General features: G+C 38.2%; 1 protein-coding gene across 3 annotated transcripts in view; it reads left to right on the top strand.

Annotated features, from left to right (window-relative positions):
* Positions 1 to 17986, top strand: part of grid2 (glutamate ionotropic receptor delta type subunit 2) — a 562418-nt gene that overhangs the window by 432349 nt on the left and 112083 nt on the right. For all 3 annotated transcript variants that reach the window (XR_002873852.1, XM_023958368.1, XM_023958369.1), the window contains exons 9-11: positions 1599 to 1700; positions 6321 to 6518; positions 8727 to 9039. Coding sequence is in view for 2 of the 3 variants with exons in the window: in XM_023958368.1 (XP_023814136.1) it covers positions 1599 to 1700; positions 6321 to 6518; positions 8727 to 9039 (613 nt within the window). In the remaining variant the exon portion in view is untranslated. The remainder of the gene's footprint in view (positions 1 to 1598; positions 1701 to 6320; positions 6519 to 8726; positions 9040 to 17986) is intronic.

Here is a 17986-nt window from a genome sequence, read left to right as displayed (position 1 = left end):
TCTTTTCCCTCCTGCTTTTTTTTGTGGAAATGATGGGTTTTGAATGTGCATGTTTGTTTGTTTTCTTGTTTTTTTTTTTTCATTTTTCTGCTTTATTTCAACGTAATCTTCTGGATTAAGCTCCTCCAGGATAATTTATATACAAAACAGTCAACTACACATAAGCATCAAAAGATTAAAAAAAAAAGGAAAAGAACAGTTTAAATCAGCTTGAATTTACATAAAAGTCCCACATCATTGCCTTTGGGCTGAATCAAGGTTATTATGTAATACTTCAGTAGCTTTATTTATAACCTCAAGTACTTAATTTGAAAAGTTTTATAATTATTCAAAAAAGACACAATAGATCATGTGAAAAATGCAATAATACAAGATAAGCTTAATAAGGCACTCCTTTCTGAGCCTGAGTGGATGCTGGTTTGACAAAACGAAAAAAGAAGCTTTGGGGGTTTACAATGACCTTTAAAGGCCATATTTTTTTATACCTTTGCTTCTCGTTGTCAATTTATTGACTTGTTTGTTTCCTTAACGTGTCCACCACAGCTCTTTTACTTCTTTTCAAGAGGAGATTTCCTATCCTTTTAGTGAAAACAATTCAGGAGAAGCAATTGTAGTCCAAAAAAAAGCCAAATGAAAGGACAAAACCCAAGAATACATGTAAATCAGAGTCTTTGCTGCTTTAAGCATTAACATTAAAAGCATAGCTTTTGGACATTTAGTGAGGCCTAATGATAGTTCTCTCTGAAATTAGAAATTCATCTTTCCAGCTCAAGTGCATGGAGACTCTTTATTATGCTCTTACGGTCTCGACATCAGTATTTTCTTCATTTAAAGATACTTTTTAAAACAGGAGTTCACTCAAAGCGATGCACAATTAAGCCAGCAAACCATAAAACACAATATGGCAGATTTTCCTTGCATCAAAGATAATTTAGAGTTGGCAGATTCATCTGTTAAAGATTGCTGGACTGTGAGGCAGCTGTTTGACAGCTACTGGCAAAGTTTAACCTTTGTTTTAGAATAACGAGGATTACCTTTAGTGAAAGAGGAAGGAATATAGGTTTATTGTTTTAGTTTTTCTTTAAATTATTATTTGGTATATATATATGCCATTTGTATTATTCATGTATTTCTTTTCATACCTGGACATATATTCAGATATCAAGGGGTTGATTAATGGATTGGAACTTAACAGTTAAAGAATCTTGTTTACATTTTTTTCTGGAATTTGACATGTATTTCTGCAAACAGCATAAAATATGTAGCTTATTTTTGAAACAAAGAAAGCTATTAAAATAGAAAGCATTTCAATCACGCTTTTTTTTGGATAAATATAGAACTATTGCAACTGTTTATTTTGTGGCTGACATTATGTTGTCAGTATAATAAATATGGTTTATTAATTTAAACAACATAAATACCAGTTTAATTGATTTGATTGTTTTAATTCATATGATAGTAAAATCCAAATCTTTGGATTTCCAAGAAAGGTGTTGCCTTTATGTTTGAAGCGTTATCTCTGACTTTTCTGTTTGTCAGAAAAACAAGCTTGTGACTTCTAATTGTTTGTTTTTTTTGTCTTTCTGTGCACATGACAGTTGGCAACATGGGACCCAGTTCATGGACTGAATGGCACACTGAGTGACAGGAAGCTGGAAAATAACATGAGAGGTGTTGTGCTTCGAGTTGTCACTGTTCTGGTGAGTATAGAGTCAAGTTCTCAATCTGGGATCTTTATCTATTGGGCTTTCAGCATGTTGCTGGAATGTCTTTTCTGTTTTTAATAAAATAATGTATAATTTATTATATAAATATAATTTTGCCTCTGACTCAAACATGTCAACAGAGTAAACTAAAAAGTAAAATACAAAAAACCCTAAAAATCACTATATTCGCATTCAGTTGTGGTGAAACATTCTGCTGCTTCATAACAGCAGGATTCCAACAGTGATCAGATCAAGTGATTGTTTTAGAGATTTGCTGCAGTGAATTCTTCACATTCTTAATTTAAAGGTAAAATTAAATAATACCGCACAATTTTGAGTTTTTTCTTTCTTCTTCTTTTATCTTCCTCATCCTTCTTCTAACACCCTCAGCTATTGGATTACAACTTTAATGATGGCATGTTCTGGGTTGGATTGCCATTCTACCTCTCATATTCTACAGCTCCAGCTCTTATTTGATGTAGACTAGAAGATACAAATCAATACAAGCAGGCTTTTTACATATCTTGTGTTTTTTTTTTTCCTTTTGAAGAAACAAAAGGGGCCTCAAGGGCCCTTTTTAGAGCGCAAACACAGATCATTGGCCATGAACATTACTCTGGAAAAGGATCTATTCAGTTTACTGGATTTGGTTGAGCAGCTAGTGATTGGATCATTGGTTAGTGGATTTTCAAATTAATGGTCTCTTATATGTTTTTCAGAACTTTCTACAGAGCTTTCTTTCATGTCTTTTTTGTTCATAAATATAAACAGACTACACTGTAGCTTGACATTCACAGAACTATATTACCTTGATAAAAACCTTAATTTGCCTGTGAAAAAAACAAAATCCATGAATCCAATATGCAACTACAGTCCGTTTGAACTTGATGCCTTACATGCCTTCAACTTTAACAACTTACCTACAACATTGATATTTAGTTTTTCTTTGTAGTTTTCTTCCTGTGAACTTATTTTAATAATATTAATATACATATATCTTTAGCGGACTATGCCCTCTTTTATGTTTTCACTAACCATATTTTTTATACTATAGGGTGCACCGAATTATAAGGAGCAGTGTTAATGGAGTGGTCTAAACTTTCACACTTAAGCTATAATAGAAGCATTAGCGTAGTCACAAAACTCCCAGCTTTGTTTGCAACATGTAAAAAAGTAGACTTTTACCACTAAAACAAACATTACTATAACTACACTAACTCCCAGCGTTGTTATTAGCACATTAAATAAAATGAGGCTTTTGAGTTTTCTTTGCAGTGCAGAACACACAATACCTTAAACTCCAGTGTTTTCTGCAGTCTGATGGCACCGTCTTGGTTCTTTCATTTTTATTATGATTATTTTACTATCTTGTGTGTACCTGTTTTAACTTTTGGAGGGATCTAGTGTAGCCACTCAAAATGCAGTATTATGAAAGAAAATGCTTTAAAAATGAAATTGATTTGATTTGTTGATCCCTGAGTGACGTACATTAGTCTCCTTCATGCCCAAATATCTTAATATATAGTGCTTACTTTTTTTTTTCCTATGATACACTGTTAAAAGAAATGCCACTCAAGGACCTTGTAAACTATATAAAAAATTGACCTTGACTCTCCAAAATACTTCACAATCCAAGTCTTTTTGGCAGAAATAGGTTCAAATCTATATATGTTTGGACAGGTGGATTAAGTAGATGAAGACATGCAGAAAGGAAGTCTGTGCTACGTTACCATTTTTCCCCATCTTTGTCATCTTTTTGAAGCAGCGTTCAATTTAAATGTTAATTTGCATAACAACGTCAACTGTCTAAAACCCTCAGCAGAGGCTGGCAAAGCTTTTCAAAATTTGTTAGACAACAGATTCCCAGACAAAGCCACACAGTGTTTTAAATTGTTCACCGTGTTGCAAATCACGCCTTCACTCTACCAGTCCCAGCACCCCTCAGAGGGCTCTTCAAATGCCATTACTTAGTCTTTGTGGAAAATTGCTGTTCTTTCCTCCAATTTCTTGTCTTCAGCTGGCCGAGCACTGAGACCGCATGCAGTACTTCCCGTCAAGGAGAGACAGGATGCACTTGCCAAAGGAATTGATCAAGAGGACAGAGATGTTGGTGCATGGAAATCGTAGTTGGGCACATTATCACGAAGGCAATAAGAAGATGCTGCAGGGATTAGAGGATATTGTGGGATTATAGATAATAACACAGGGATAACAAGTGAGACGAAGTGTAGCCCTGATAGATGCAGGAAAAACAATGAGATGTCTTAAACATACGCTTGGGGACAGTGATGTTATTTGCTGCAAGTTCTTTATTGTTCTTTAGAATGACAATTACAATATAGTAAAAAGTTCTGTTTAACAAAAAAAAAAAAAGTCCATAGCACTAGCCTGAAAAAAATACCAGCTACTTTCTGCCAAGTGAATCTCTCTGTCAGCTGTGGGGAAATCTCGTGTTACAGTCTTCAGTTTGAGTACAGGAAAAGAACTGTCATGTATTGTGAAAGAATTTTGCGCCTCTTTATTTCAACCAGCATTCAGCCTTAAAGGAAAAGTGAAGCACAAGCAAAAACTGTGAGTTGATTTGGCAGCACTAAATCTGCAGTGATTCTGCATGTTGCTTAGCAATAATTCTCAGACTTTAATCCACTGTGATCTGACCAAACCAAGAATATTTGTTCAGAACAGTACTGTGACATACAGTTCTTTCTCTTGTTATCTTTATTTTGGAGACTGCTTGATTCAATTTTTGACTATTGTGTGTAAAAAAGAAAAGCATAAATGTGTGTGAAGAATCACAGAACAGTAAAGTGGACATGAGATTCTACAATACAGAGTAGGTACCACTGTATGGTCACGTTTTTGCAAAATTCAAAGTTTTTCCACACAATTGGACTGCAATGATGGCTTGATAATTTTTTCCGAGTGTTTGTACATTATGGTAAAATAAACCTACCATACCTCAACCCAAATTATACTTTATAACATCAATTCTAGATCGATTTCTTTCATTTTGAAAAGATTTTTTAATGTTATAATTGTTTAGGTCAATTCGATAAACATTTAGTCTCTGACTGAATATAAAGTGATTCATCGATTAAGTCGATAAAGTTTTACACCCCTATCGATAACTGTAACACTCTCCTGTATTGATTAATATTATCTAACAGAACCTTTTAGACTCAACAACTGGATTGTTCTGAGACTCAGAAAGAGACAGGAGGCAGAGCTGGAGGTAAAAGAGCCAATGATTGAGTTTTTCTTTGAGAGTGACAAGGATGGCTAGGATCAGGAATAAATTCATCATTGTCTCCCTATCTGTTTTTTTTCTTCTTCTATAATTCCTCAGAGGAACAGCTCATGTTAGACATCTTGGAGATAAATGTAGGGAAGATGGTTTGCATGTGTTCACGGGTAGAAAGTGGTTATGTTGGTAGAGGTTACAGATGAAGACCATGGTTGTTGCGAAGGAGGAGGATGCAGAAAACAAGGTTAGAAAGAGAGGAATGATTCACTGCGGTGAACCGTAAAGAGAGCCGCTGAGAGGCAAGGAAGAATATTTGCATTGTTTTGAGCCTCTGAGAGGAAACTGTTTGAAGAAGATTGGAAAGCTGAAATAACTAAATATAGTGATTCGACTTTGATGTGATAAATATTTTATGAGTCAAATTCCCACATCTAAGTGCATCTAAGCTAAATCGTTTGAAAAAAAGTAAATGCTTGATTTGGAAAATATTTTTATTCAAAAAATTGAATAATTACCTCTGAGATCTTCCAGCAGCACGGTTTATGTTAAAAGTATGTGTGATTTTTGTTTTTTTCTTGTTAAGATTTATACAATTTCTCCATCGCATTTGATTATGACTTTAAAAAAAAAGGTTTAAAATAAATGTGGAAGTAATTAGTGGCAATTAAGTGGTTACTCAATGTGTGTGGTCGTGTGTATTAGTTGGTACTTCCACTTTGATTGATGGGTTCTTGTTGTGAGAGAGCTTTGGCATGCATGTCCACTCACTGCCTAATGGCTTATTGAACTGCTGCAGCTAGCAAGCATTAGAAATTGTCAAGTGAATGCCCGGCATACCGTCTATGAGTGTGTGTGTGTGTGTGTATGTGTGTGCAGCTTTCAGTCAATAAAACACAGGCCGCCATAAATCTGCAGGACATATAGGCCGACAAGATTTCTCTCATCAATAGAGAGTTATTAAAGGGTAAGGAAAAAGACGGCTGGTGGACAACTGAGGGAAAATCTCAATGAAAGACCATGGAACATTATAGGAGGAGATTTTGTTGAAGGTTTGTTTTAATGTTGTTGGGTTTTTTTTCAGGTGATTTGCACTGTTTTTCATAATTTTATAAAATGTCAATATTGTTGGATGTTATTAACATTAACAATAGGCAGGCAGGCCTTCATGACATCAATAAACCTCCCAACAGCCTTTAAGCGAACTGTCAAATAACAATCATGCTGATAATCATTTTAATTACATAACACAAGTATTGATATCCAATATCTTAATTTAACAGATGTTTGATAATTTACCACTTAAATGACTTAACAAGTGGACTGTTGCTATGAGTGAAATAATGACATGCTGAAATATCGTTGCCTTGCAGGAGGAGCCGTTCGTGATGGTGTCAGAGAACGTGCTGGGGAAACCAAAGAAGTACCAAGGCTTTTCCATTGACATCCTTGATGCTTTGTCCAACTATCTTGGCTTTAAGTATGAAATCTATGTGGCCCCAGACCACAAATATGGCAGCTTGCAGGCTGACGGTCAGTGGAATGGACTAATGGGTGAACTGGTTTTTAAGGTGAGCAGAAAATCCTTACTCCAACTTTGCACAAGCAAAAGAACAGGCAGAGACACAACACTTGAAAGAAATAAAAATTGAATTTCCTTTAATAAATTGTTAAAACATAAAAAGTTGTACTCAAATATTCTTGGGTACGCCGGAAGGATAAAAGCTTATGCAAACGGGCACATGTCATGCGACGTTATTGTTTTAAAGGACTAGCCTTCAGCAGGCTCAGCCACCAAAGCATTCCCTCAAGCAGCAATGTGACTTTAAAAGCTCACGTTTTATTACAATGCCACCTTTAATTAAGAAAATTGTACTCAGACACAAATTCTCACACTTTGAGCTCATGAAGTGGAAATTGAAAAACAGGCCGACCTCTATTATGTTGCATATTCTTGGAGCCTCAAGGATCTTTGATGCATAAATATTAGCAAAATGTAAAAGTGCTTTGGTGAAAAAAGCAAAATAGGTCAAAAAGCTCAAACTAAATTCCTTGATACTGCTGACACAACTATAAACAGTATTGTGCTGCACAAAATCCAATGTGTTTACTTATAACTTGCCGTTTTTTTTATTGCTACATAGGAAACGTCTATATGACACAAACAAGTAAAGTAAGAAAACTACTGTCTAACTATGCTACATACACACCCGGCATGTGTGGCGCATTCAAGAACGTGCTTACAGGCTGGACGTGGGTTCTCGAACAGGCTTTTAGGATATAGTGTTCACATTGGACATTTTTCTGGCCGGGCACAAACCAATATTATTAATTCCTCCTTTTGGATCATTTTTTAAACGGTTGGAGCTTTAGTTTATTAAAAAAGACGGTACCCATACGTCACTACCAAATCCAATTCCCTGATTGGTCAAAGTTCAACTGGTTTAACTTTCAGCGCGCATTCAATTGTGGTGGGGCTCTACATTTTGTATGTGGAGCCAAGTTACAGACTTAAAAACTTGTGTAGCTAAACATGAATGTGAGAGGTTTGAATGGGGACGCATGAAATGTGCACACACACACGTTTACATGGACTTTTCATTGGAAGCGGCCGCATGATCGCACATCTCCGAGCCCCATGTGAATATAGCATAAGAGGTTTGAGGTGTAAGTTAGAAAGTAGAGAGCTGAAATTTGTTGGAGTGGGGTTAATTTAAGCTGATTGTAGAACTCTATTACCTATTAAACAATGACAAAGGAGATATATGCAAAGGGACATTTTGGAGCATAGGCACATGAGGTAATAAATACAGTGCATTGGAAGTGTGGAAATTAGTTTGACACATGGACATATTCATGGACACAAATAACACTAAAAATGAAAAGAACTATAAATTCACCAATATTTTTTATCAGTGGAAGACTGTATTTTATTGTTTCCATCTTTTGATAAGTAAATATCCACTCATGTCAGTGTGTTATGTAAGCTAAACAATCAGACTTTTGTAGTTTTTGTATCCAGTATGTATCCAATACTGGATATCCATTGGTTATCCAATCATATCAGTATCAAATGATTACCATAAAAAGCTTTGAAGCAGATTTTTTTTTCTCCAAAGATTCTGAGAAATGCAGTTTGGTAAGAAATCTGTTTGGGTGTCATCAAAGCATCACAACAGAAAAAGGGGTTGGCCAATGAGAGTATATTAGAGCCAAATAATTAGCACTGAGACTGGGTTTAAAACTTTTATATTTTTGTTCAAAGTATCCTACGGGTGTAATTTTTTAAGCATTGTTTTATAATTATCTCTCATTTTAAAGTCAAACTGTATTTTGCATGTATTTTATGCCACTATTAGTACGTTGTTCAAACTAAACTAAACTGAACTATGATTAGTTCCTATAGAAGTAAAAAAGTAAAGTCAGCACAGAAAGTTTGGAAATTTGTGTTTGTTTTTTTCTTTTTGTAACAATGTACAGCAAACACAAAACAATTTAGAATGCTAATATGGTAACTCTTAATTTAACTTCCGCTATTCCCACTGTGCCACAAATCCCTTACGTTTGTAGCACACTTATTGAAAGGCATTTCTGCAACACAGAAAAATGAATTAACCCAAATGTTTTTATTTTTTTACTGTTGTTTTTGCCTCATCCAGTGTCAGATTCTTTCCTTTTTAATATTTAAATGGTGGTGACAGGTTGTGTGATGATTTCAAAATTCCAAGCCCTGTATTCTTTTCTTCATCCCCTCTGCCTCTCCTTTCTGCTTCTTGCAGCGAGCTGATGTGGGACTTTCCGCTTTGACCATCACGCCTGAGCGAGAGAGCGTTGTAGATTTCACCACACGCTACATGGATTATTCTGTGGGAGTTCTGCTGCGCAAGGCTGAACGCACTGTGGACATGTTTGCCTGCCTGGCGCCCTTCGATCTGTCGCTGTGGGCATGCATTGCGGGCACCGTGCTCCTCGTTGGCATCCTAGTGTACCTGCTCAACTGGCTCAACCCACCCCGGCTGCCCATGGGATCTGTGTCCTCTACAACACTCTATAATTCCATGTGGTTTGTTTACGGCTCCTTTGTGCAGCAAGGTAAGAGCAAAGAGATGGGGAAAACCACATGAACACATGTCACCATTTTACATGGCTAATTTAAGTCAGAAAGTAATTAATTAATAGTTAGTTAGTTAGTTAGTTAGTTAGTTAGTTAGTTAGTTATACTTTCCATAAAGTTTTGAAAATTAGTAGGACTTTTCCCACCAAACTTGTTTAAAAGGAAGCAGCCATTTTATAATGAGCGGTAAAGCCCTTCTACTGCCCCTGGTGGACTGATAATGCACTACAGGGCAGAAAAGATGGACCAACAAGGGACTTTTAAGGAACGTTTGGATCCTGCTATTAAGATAGAATGCCCGTATCATATATCATGCCAATGGTTATAAGAATAATATCTAACATTTTCTCAAAATTAACTAAGTTGTTGATGCTTTTTAAAGTCACTACGGCTGGAAATGAAAGCAAAAAAAAAAGTGAGATATTCGATCGTGTTGCTAGCATTTAATACAATTTGTGAAAGAGGTAAAGTTATTTCAGGGTGTTTTATATGTTTCAGTAGTGGGATTACACCAAAAAAAAAGCAGATACACAGTTTGTTCCATTTGAATGAAAAGAAAAAGTACAGCCCCAAATAGGAAATAAGATTTTCAGAATCTACAAGATTTAGACAACTGAGTCTTGAGACCCCAATAGACGATATAACAGTTATGAGTAGTTAAGGAGGCATGACAAGAAAAGAACTGAGTTTGACCAGAGGGGGTGAGAATAAAATCCGAATAAATACACTGATTTAACATTTAACAAGATTCTGTCCAACTTGATGTCTTGGTTCTCCACAGTGCACCTCTCTGTACAGCCTGTTGGAAGGACATCAAGTATGAACATACTTCTGTGCTCTGTCTAGTCATTTTCCACCGAGAGCAGAGTGTTTGTTGTCATGCTCTGGGCCTTGCAGTAGTTATTTTTTTAAGCTACATTAATTATGCAAATTTGAGGAGGACTGATTTTGTTTCTAACACTGCCTCCGAAACACTTGGTGCCCTGAATAAGCAACTGATGAGCATTTTACAGTTTGGTAAATAATCCTCCATCTTTTTGCCACAGCTAATAGTGTTAATGATGCTGACGATGATACATGCTAATTGCTATTTGATATTCTCAATAATCTCTCTTTTTAGCTGTAATTAACATTTCAGTCATGGCATCACTAGATGGGGGGGGGGGGTTGAAAAGGGGTGCAATTCTTCAAAAAGTTGGTTTTGGCTTAAAATGTGGAAACAGTAAATAGATTCCAGGCTAAGGCTACAAAACGTGGAGCCTGGTGAAGAACAGAAACATGTGGAGGGGGGGTGAGAAGTTGCAGCAAATGAATCGGAAAATGACCTACATACTAATGACTGCTTAACTACTTTAATATATTTAGCATAAAATATTAAATCGTCGATGAGCAGGACAGAATAGTTACAACTCATCTGTCGGGTGACAAATCATTTTAAGTTGTTCCTAATTACCTGACAGCTCTTTGCCTCTTCTAAAAGCCCTGAAATGAATTCCTTGAGCAGAGTGTCGATATTTTCTTAAAGGCCGTGTCACAAAGCCACTATGGACAGGAATGCATGGAGGAAAATTGGTCATACGTGGATATATGTGTAAAAAGTAGAAAAAGTTTTGGGCTTTATGTTAAAGTTTCATAGATGTATCACGAATGAACCACGTTAAAAACAAAATAAGTATGAATAAACCACACAAAGAACAGATAAATCAATGTAGAACTTGGACCGTGCGTGATTATTGCGCTGTTTATATTCAATTCATACATTTATATGATTATATGCATCAATTACATAATTTTAACTTGATTTGTGCACCGTATATGCAAAAAGTTATTCATTGCTAGTAAACGCGTGAAAAGTCTGTTAGGTATACGTGGACATATGTGTAAAGGTCGTAGAAAGCCACTAATCTTGCAAGAATCATTCAAAATTGCACAAGGTTTACATAATAACTACATATAAACTGCATAAAATACGCATAAACCATGTAATTCACAATCAAAAGTTTTGAACAGTTCAAACCAAAGTCACGTAAAGACCCGTCGGCCGAAACCCCCCGATGGACATCTTTGCACAAATGATGAATGCAAGAAACACTTGTGATTTATGTATATCAGGCATGTATCACGGAAGACTGAAATTTCATACGTGGTTAAAAGGCAAAATGTAAGTGGTGGCTGTGTGACATGGCCTTAAGAACTTGCATTCAGCTATACAGAAAAGGTTGCAAATATAGGGAAAAAATTTCACACCAATGTATGGAATGAAATCAGGTTAATGTACTCCTTAACAGCTACTTCAAGTGTGCACTCTGTGCCAGTGTTCATGCTTCTCCTGCAGTTCAGCAGGGGGTGTGTGCGAGTTGTGTAGCACCATGTGGGCTCCAGACAGACGAGCAATGCTGGAGCCACAGGTGATTCATTTCTGATGTGGTTGGCCAAAAATATCTAACAGCTGCAAGGCTGAGTGAGCTGACCCTGAGTAGCTTTCACTGTCATCTAGAACGGTTCCATCCCTACAGCCAGTTTGTAAAGCAAATCTCTGCTGTCAGACATCAAGTGCTGTCTCTATTAAAATCAACAGTAATTTAGAATTATTTGATTTGATGATATATATATATATATATATATATATATATATATATATATATATATATATATATATATATATATATATATATATATATATATATTTTGTATTCTCTTTTGGTATTATACAACAGCAACCCTGTGATGTTTCAAGTCTTTTATGCTTAAACTATAAGCTTTGGGCAAAATGAATTTAGATGCCATAACAGACACAGCAGTAACTGTGCTTAAAGTGAATTGTAAAATATGACAGCAGAGTTGAGCTTTGAGATTTGTCACTTCGTTTAGCGGAAAGAAAGTCTAAGAGAAAAGCACATTCTAGACAGAGGATGCACACTTTCCCCAAGTCTCCTTCATGTATGTATCTTGTGTTTCCTTCTCTATTCTGCCATTACCCTGATGTTGACCAACTCTACTGGTTTCACTCTGTCCTTACGTTTTGTAACCTGATCACAGTGTTTGCTTAAGTTTTCCAAAGGCTCTCAGCATCTTTAAATTGGAAAACCGGTCATTTGGAAAATAATGCAATAGTAAAAAGTACGTTTATTAGTGAATATAAGGACATATATATCAGATATAGTCACATGACCCGTTGGTTTGCATTCTTATTTTTCCAATATTAAGGTTTTTTAACTTCACACTTGGCACCTTTGTGGCATACTGGCTTTGCATCAATATACAAAAATGGTAAGTGCAAAAGCAGAATTCTGTCTGCCTCTTTCGGCTTTTCCCATCAGGGGTCGCCACAACGAAACAATTTCTCTCTCGAGGATGAGTCGCATGGTTACGTTTTATGTTGGATGCCCTTCCTGACGCAACCCTCTCAATTTTACCCGGGCTTGGGACCGGCACAGAAGGGAACAGGGAGCAGCCCGGATTCGAACCCTGGTTTCACGGACGGAAAATGCCGCAAACCAGCACAAGCTAAACCGGCTCCCAAGTGCAACAGCAGAATCAGCTGCTCAATACTGTTTGCCTAAGCCCGTCACTACTGTAAAATGTTGCATATCAGCGTAAGGCTACGTTTCTTTGCTTCCGAATCAGCTGCAATTATTTCGTTGAAGAGTTGGAGAGTTAATGTCAACACTGGAGCTATAGCTCTGTTAAAGGGTTAACAGAGGATGTGACATTCACTTGTCAATCAATCACTTGAACACACACACAGAAAAAGAACATAACCTGTAAAGTCATCATTGGAAATAAATCCAACCAAAATGATTGTGAACGTATTTATTTTTGTTGTAAATGAAACATAATTCAGTGTAACAAATTTAAAATTCCCTACTTCCATTAGCATTTGGTCATTGGTGACTTGACTCCAGTGACTTCTATTTTTATACAAGCTTCAACCCGGACGTCAAAGGGATAGAATTTTGACTTCACCTCACACCTCTTATGGTTGTCCCTTGTCAGTTTTACTAACTGCCATGTAGATCATTGTAATTGTAATTTTAATTCTCCTTAAGTACAAAAAATAGTCTACCAGCTGTCCCCAACTTACCCCCTTCCTTATATAACCTCATATTAGGGTGAGGGGGTGGGGGGTCTACCCTGCGATGCGCCTTGGGGGGGGGGGCTACTTGGGAGTGGCCCCCCTCCTATGGTTGCCGTATGGAGTGGGCCCCCCCTCTTTCGGTTTTATTTGCACCTTAGACATGTAGGGTCCTTGGTAGGGGGGGTGCTTGGACATCACTGCAAGCAAGCAGCAGATGTCCTCCTGGCACCCTACCCGCCAATTTTAACCGCACCTTAGACATTTAGGGCCCCTTGGTGTGGAGGGTGAGGGGACATCACTGTGAGTAATCAGGAGATGTCCCCTTAGTGCCCTACTCGCCAATTTTAACTGCACCCCCCTTAGTACACACACCCCTCCCCCTTCAATATATACATTCAAACATAAACACACACACATGCACACAAACACCCTCTCAAACACCCATACACGCACACACATTTTACAAGGAAGGTGGGACCTGGGTCCATCTGTCCCCTACCCCTTCCCTGGTGGGGGGTGCGGGCCCCTTGGCGATGGCGGCCGTGTCCCTTGGGTGCCGGCTCCCTGGGCCCGGCGGTGCTCTCTCCGCACGGTGGGGGGGTTCATATTACACCTGAGCCGGGGGTGTTCGTGTCCCTGGGGGGTGGGTCCTGGTCCTTGCCCCTGGGCGCTGGGCCCCGCCAAACTTCCAACATGGCCGAGCCTGGTCGGGCCATATTTATAACATCCCTTGTGGGCCGCCCTTTTTTCCCCGGGGTTCCCCCCTCCTGGGCGGGGGCGGCGGGCCCCTGCCTTGCTCCTACCTGGACCAACCGTGGGCCGGGTGGGTGGCTGCCTGGAGTGCGGAGCGGGTCTCCCTTGGGGGGTCCTGGCTCGTACCTGGGGTCGGGGCGGGGGGATGCCCGGAACTCCTGGGTGGTGGTGGGGTGCTCGTCTGGGGCTGTGGGCGTCCCTCTCCGGTGGGGCCCTGCGTTGGGCTCTTCCGGCGCGGCGGGGGGCTGCTTTCCTGGCTGGGCTGGGGCGGCGCTCTCTTTCCCTCTGCGCCTCCCTGCTCTCTGGCTCTGGGGGCCTCGCGGCGGTCCTGCTGGCCCTGGCCTGGGTGGCGGTCTTGGTCGCCCGGGGGGCGGTTGTTCCCTGCCTGTTCCCGTGTGGCGTTGGGGGGGCTCCGGCTGCCGCTGCTGCTGCGGCGGGGGTATGGGTGTGGGGGTGGCTGGGCGCTCCTCCTCCTTCTTTTCACATTCCACCATCCATTTTAGAAGAACATAAACACTCACCTGAGCACAGGTGTTAGCTCACCTTTGCACTAATAGTTTGCATGATTGAATGAATGAAAGATTTCACACTAGTTGGTTTAAAGGCATAGGTATGCGTTCGTGAACACTATCTGTTTTGTGTGCATGTTGACATGTGGACATTTTTGCGGCTAGCAGGTGTGTTGATAATATTTGAGTGTGTGTGAACAGGCCCCGCCCTTTTTGTACTACATTTGAACCGTACCGTAACGATAAACAACCAGTAAACCTGTCTGCTCTATGCTGCTTCATGGTCTTACCCCCCCTCCCCTCCTATTATCACCCTCCTACCCCCCCCCTCTCTCTAACGTCCCTCTCTCTTCTTCCCCTCTTTCCTTTTCCGTCCGGTCCAACACCAAAGATTTTCAAACATGATTGAAATTAATAAAGTTTGGCCTCAATTACAAAAGGGGTTTATTCAGACATACCTTTGGTTTGTCTGAAGATGAATAACCCCTCTTGTTAAAATAAAATATGTCCAACACAAGAGGCCCTCAGCTCTCATCTGTTTGCCTAGCTGTTGGACAGGACAAGTTAAAAAAAAAAAAAAAAAAAAAAAGTACAAAAAATATGTTTTTTACTTATGTATTTTTTTACAGCCAGACTTTAAGCTTCACATATCCAAAGTTCATATATCTGCCTTAAATCTGAAGCATAGCTCTTCAAATATATTGTGAATATTTATACTTGAGCTGTTGACCATAAACAGGTTCATAAGAAGTCACAGTTTCAGACAATGAAGCCCATGACTGCAAAAATACATTCAACATAAACCCACTCTGACTAAAAACTGACTATAAATAATATAAAGTTACATGAAAGGAAAACACCAACTGATTAGCTATAGTTTTATTATTTTGTGTCAGCATCACTGTTGCTTTACCATTTTAGTCCCCGTAAAATGAATCAAAGCATTAATTCATAACGTTGATAAATAGTTGATTATAGAGCACTAAAACAAGGCCAGACATCATAAGGAAAACTTTCAAGCATAGAAGAAACCATGCTGATGAAGAAAACTATGAGGTGAACAGGGAGGGGAGGGGGGCGTTACACAAGATTAATAGGCTATTAAAATATAATTTTGCTTAGCAGGTAGCTGCTTTTCTGAATCACATAACAGCTAAAGGCTTAAACATAAAGTCAATCTGGCTGATGCAAGCAGGATTTTTTTCTTTACAAATCCACACTGGATTCTTTGCAGATCGTGAATCTAGTCTTGGCAGTTTTCCTTTGCCTCCTAAAAAAAATCACCAAAATTTGCGAATGAAACAGGAAGAATATAGTCAATGGACAGTACTTGTCGGATGGAGGATAGGATCTGAGGGATAAGGAATGTTCCCAAGGAGATTCATTTTCTGCCTCACTTAGCCTGCTCTTTGGTCTTAGCAGATCCAGTGAGGTCATTCCAATATTTTTTGGGCCAGGAGGTGGAGGATTCAAGGCTTGGATGAATGATTATAAGGTCCCATTATTAGGACAGCAGGGCAGGCAGCAATGGAGGGTCCAAAGGATTGACTTGATGAGGCGCAGTGACTGCAAGGATTGTATTCTGGAGGGATGCGGATATGCCATCATTTGCAGTGTTTTTTTGTTTCTTTTTACAGCATGGCCTTAGATCTGAAATGAGCCGCTGTAGGCATTTTGCTGAGGAAAGGCACACATGCACGTAGCCTGCCTTACATTTAAAGGAAGAACAAATAAAACAGCTGTTTTGGTGCCTTGTAAAGTTTATGGTCACATTTCTGTACCATAAATCAAGGCATGTAATGTGCTGATAAGGAAAGGATTTAGTGTGAAAGGCTACAGAACCAAAGTGTGACGTATGACGCTAAAAAAGATGACAGTGATCTCATTATAGCGTGTACAAAAAAGTGAAGTCCTTTCTAGAAATAAAGCAGTGGATCCTCTAGTTTTATGTAATGATCATCATGGTTTTTATTGCCACTGGAAAGAAGAATATTGCCAAGTAGAATTGTAACAAGAAATGCTGATAATCTGATTTAAAGCTAAAACCACCAAATATCGATTTTTCATTGCAAATCAATACATTTCTAGCACCAATTAATTTCCATTTGTTAAAGCTAGTTTGCTGCAAATTTGCTAAAAATATTTAGAAGACATTAAATAAAGTAAAATTTGATTACATTATAAACATTGATTTAAATATTAATTTTCTTGCTCTACTTTTTATTTCTGTCTAATATGTCACCAAACTGGTAATTTCTAACAAGTAAAAACACCAAAATTATTGCAAGACTGAGTAAAAATGCGTAAGATTTAAAGTAATGTTTTTTAAATTTTCACTTTTGATTTTTTTTGTATGAACACTTAGAATTATCGCATTAGTATAATAATAATCATAATAATGCAGGTAAATTCGAGCAAAAATCAACCAGTTTTGAGAAAAACAAATACGATGACATCTCTGTGTTTCAGAACAAGCATTTTCAGTCTTCCACAGGCAGAAAACATGCCCAACACTTTTACTTTATTTTTTTTGGACATCCACAAAAATTTGCTAAAATCAAGATAAACTTAGTATCAGTTAACCTCCTTCGCTTACTGTCAAAATGAAGGAAGATTCATCTATGTGACTTTTGGAAGCAACAATTTTTATTTTAGATAGAAAAGAAAACCTGTGTTTAACAAAATTACCACAATTTAAGGACGATTATGCTTAGTAAAAATATGTTTTTATTGCTCTCAAAGTTAATTTGTTTTAAAGACCCACTCTGATGTAAATTGTTTTTTTTGTATTTTAACATGTTCTTCTAGCATTTTTTTTTTTTTACCTGATGGAGAATTTATATAAAAAGAAAATTAAACTTAAAATTGTCTGAAATTGTTGTGAATCAGGAGCATACCATTGGAAAAAGCTTGTTGGTGTGACGTAGAACCTACTATGGCTGGCCACAAGCTAACTGCTCCACTTTCTTCTGATGAATCCACTTGGAGAAGACTAGATACATGGTGGGCTAAGTCCTACAGTCCCGCCCAAAATTCAGAGGTGAATTTCTAATGAACTTCTGTCGCTCTGCAGAAACAAAGCCGCGGTTACATGTGCCAAATTTTTTGATCAGATCAAAGATCGGATTAGAATTCAACCTTGTACATGGGCCCAAAAAAACTTCAGATTAGAGCAAACGTTTACATGGGCCACACTTTTGGTCGGAATAAATCATTTGCACATGCGCACTTCTCTCTAAAATACCGGAAGAGGAAATTAGTCCTGCTGTAAACAAGCTGAGCTGCCACATGCATAGATATGTAGCAGCTCAGTAATATACAAGAGGATTTTCTAAATGTGCTTTTATTATTGTTGTGGTTATAATGAAGCGCCTGTTCTCTTATCATTTTATTTTTAATCCGTGGGGTCAGTGCTTTTTTTGTGCCGGAACGGAGCTGGAAGAAGGGGGTTAAGAGAAGGCTAACACGTGCTAACAACAAAATTTAGCCTTGGAGGAACATAAAATCCATGCAGGAAATGCAGCAATCTGCATCTTGGCTTCGCGTAAATATGTGGGAATAACATCAGCCTTTGTTTTGTCGGGA

The sequence above is a fragment of the Oryzias latipes genome, chromosome 9, assembly GCF_002234675.1.
Source record: "Oryzias latipes chromosome 9, ASM223467v1".
NCBI lineage: Eukaryota > Metazoa > Chordata > Actinopteri > Beloniformes > Adrianichthyidae > Oryzias > Oryzias latipes.
This window is presented reverse-complemented; position numbering and strand designations above follow the sequence as displayed.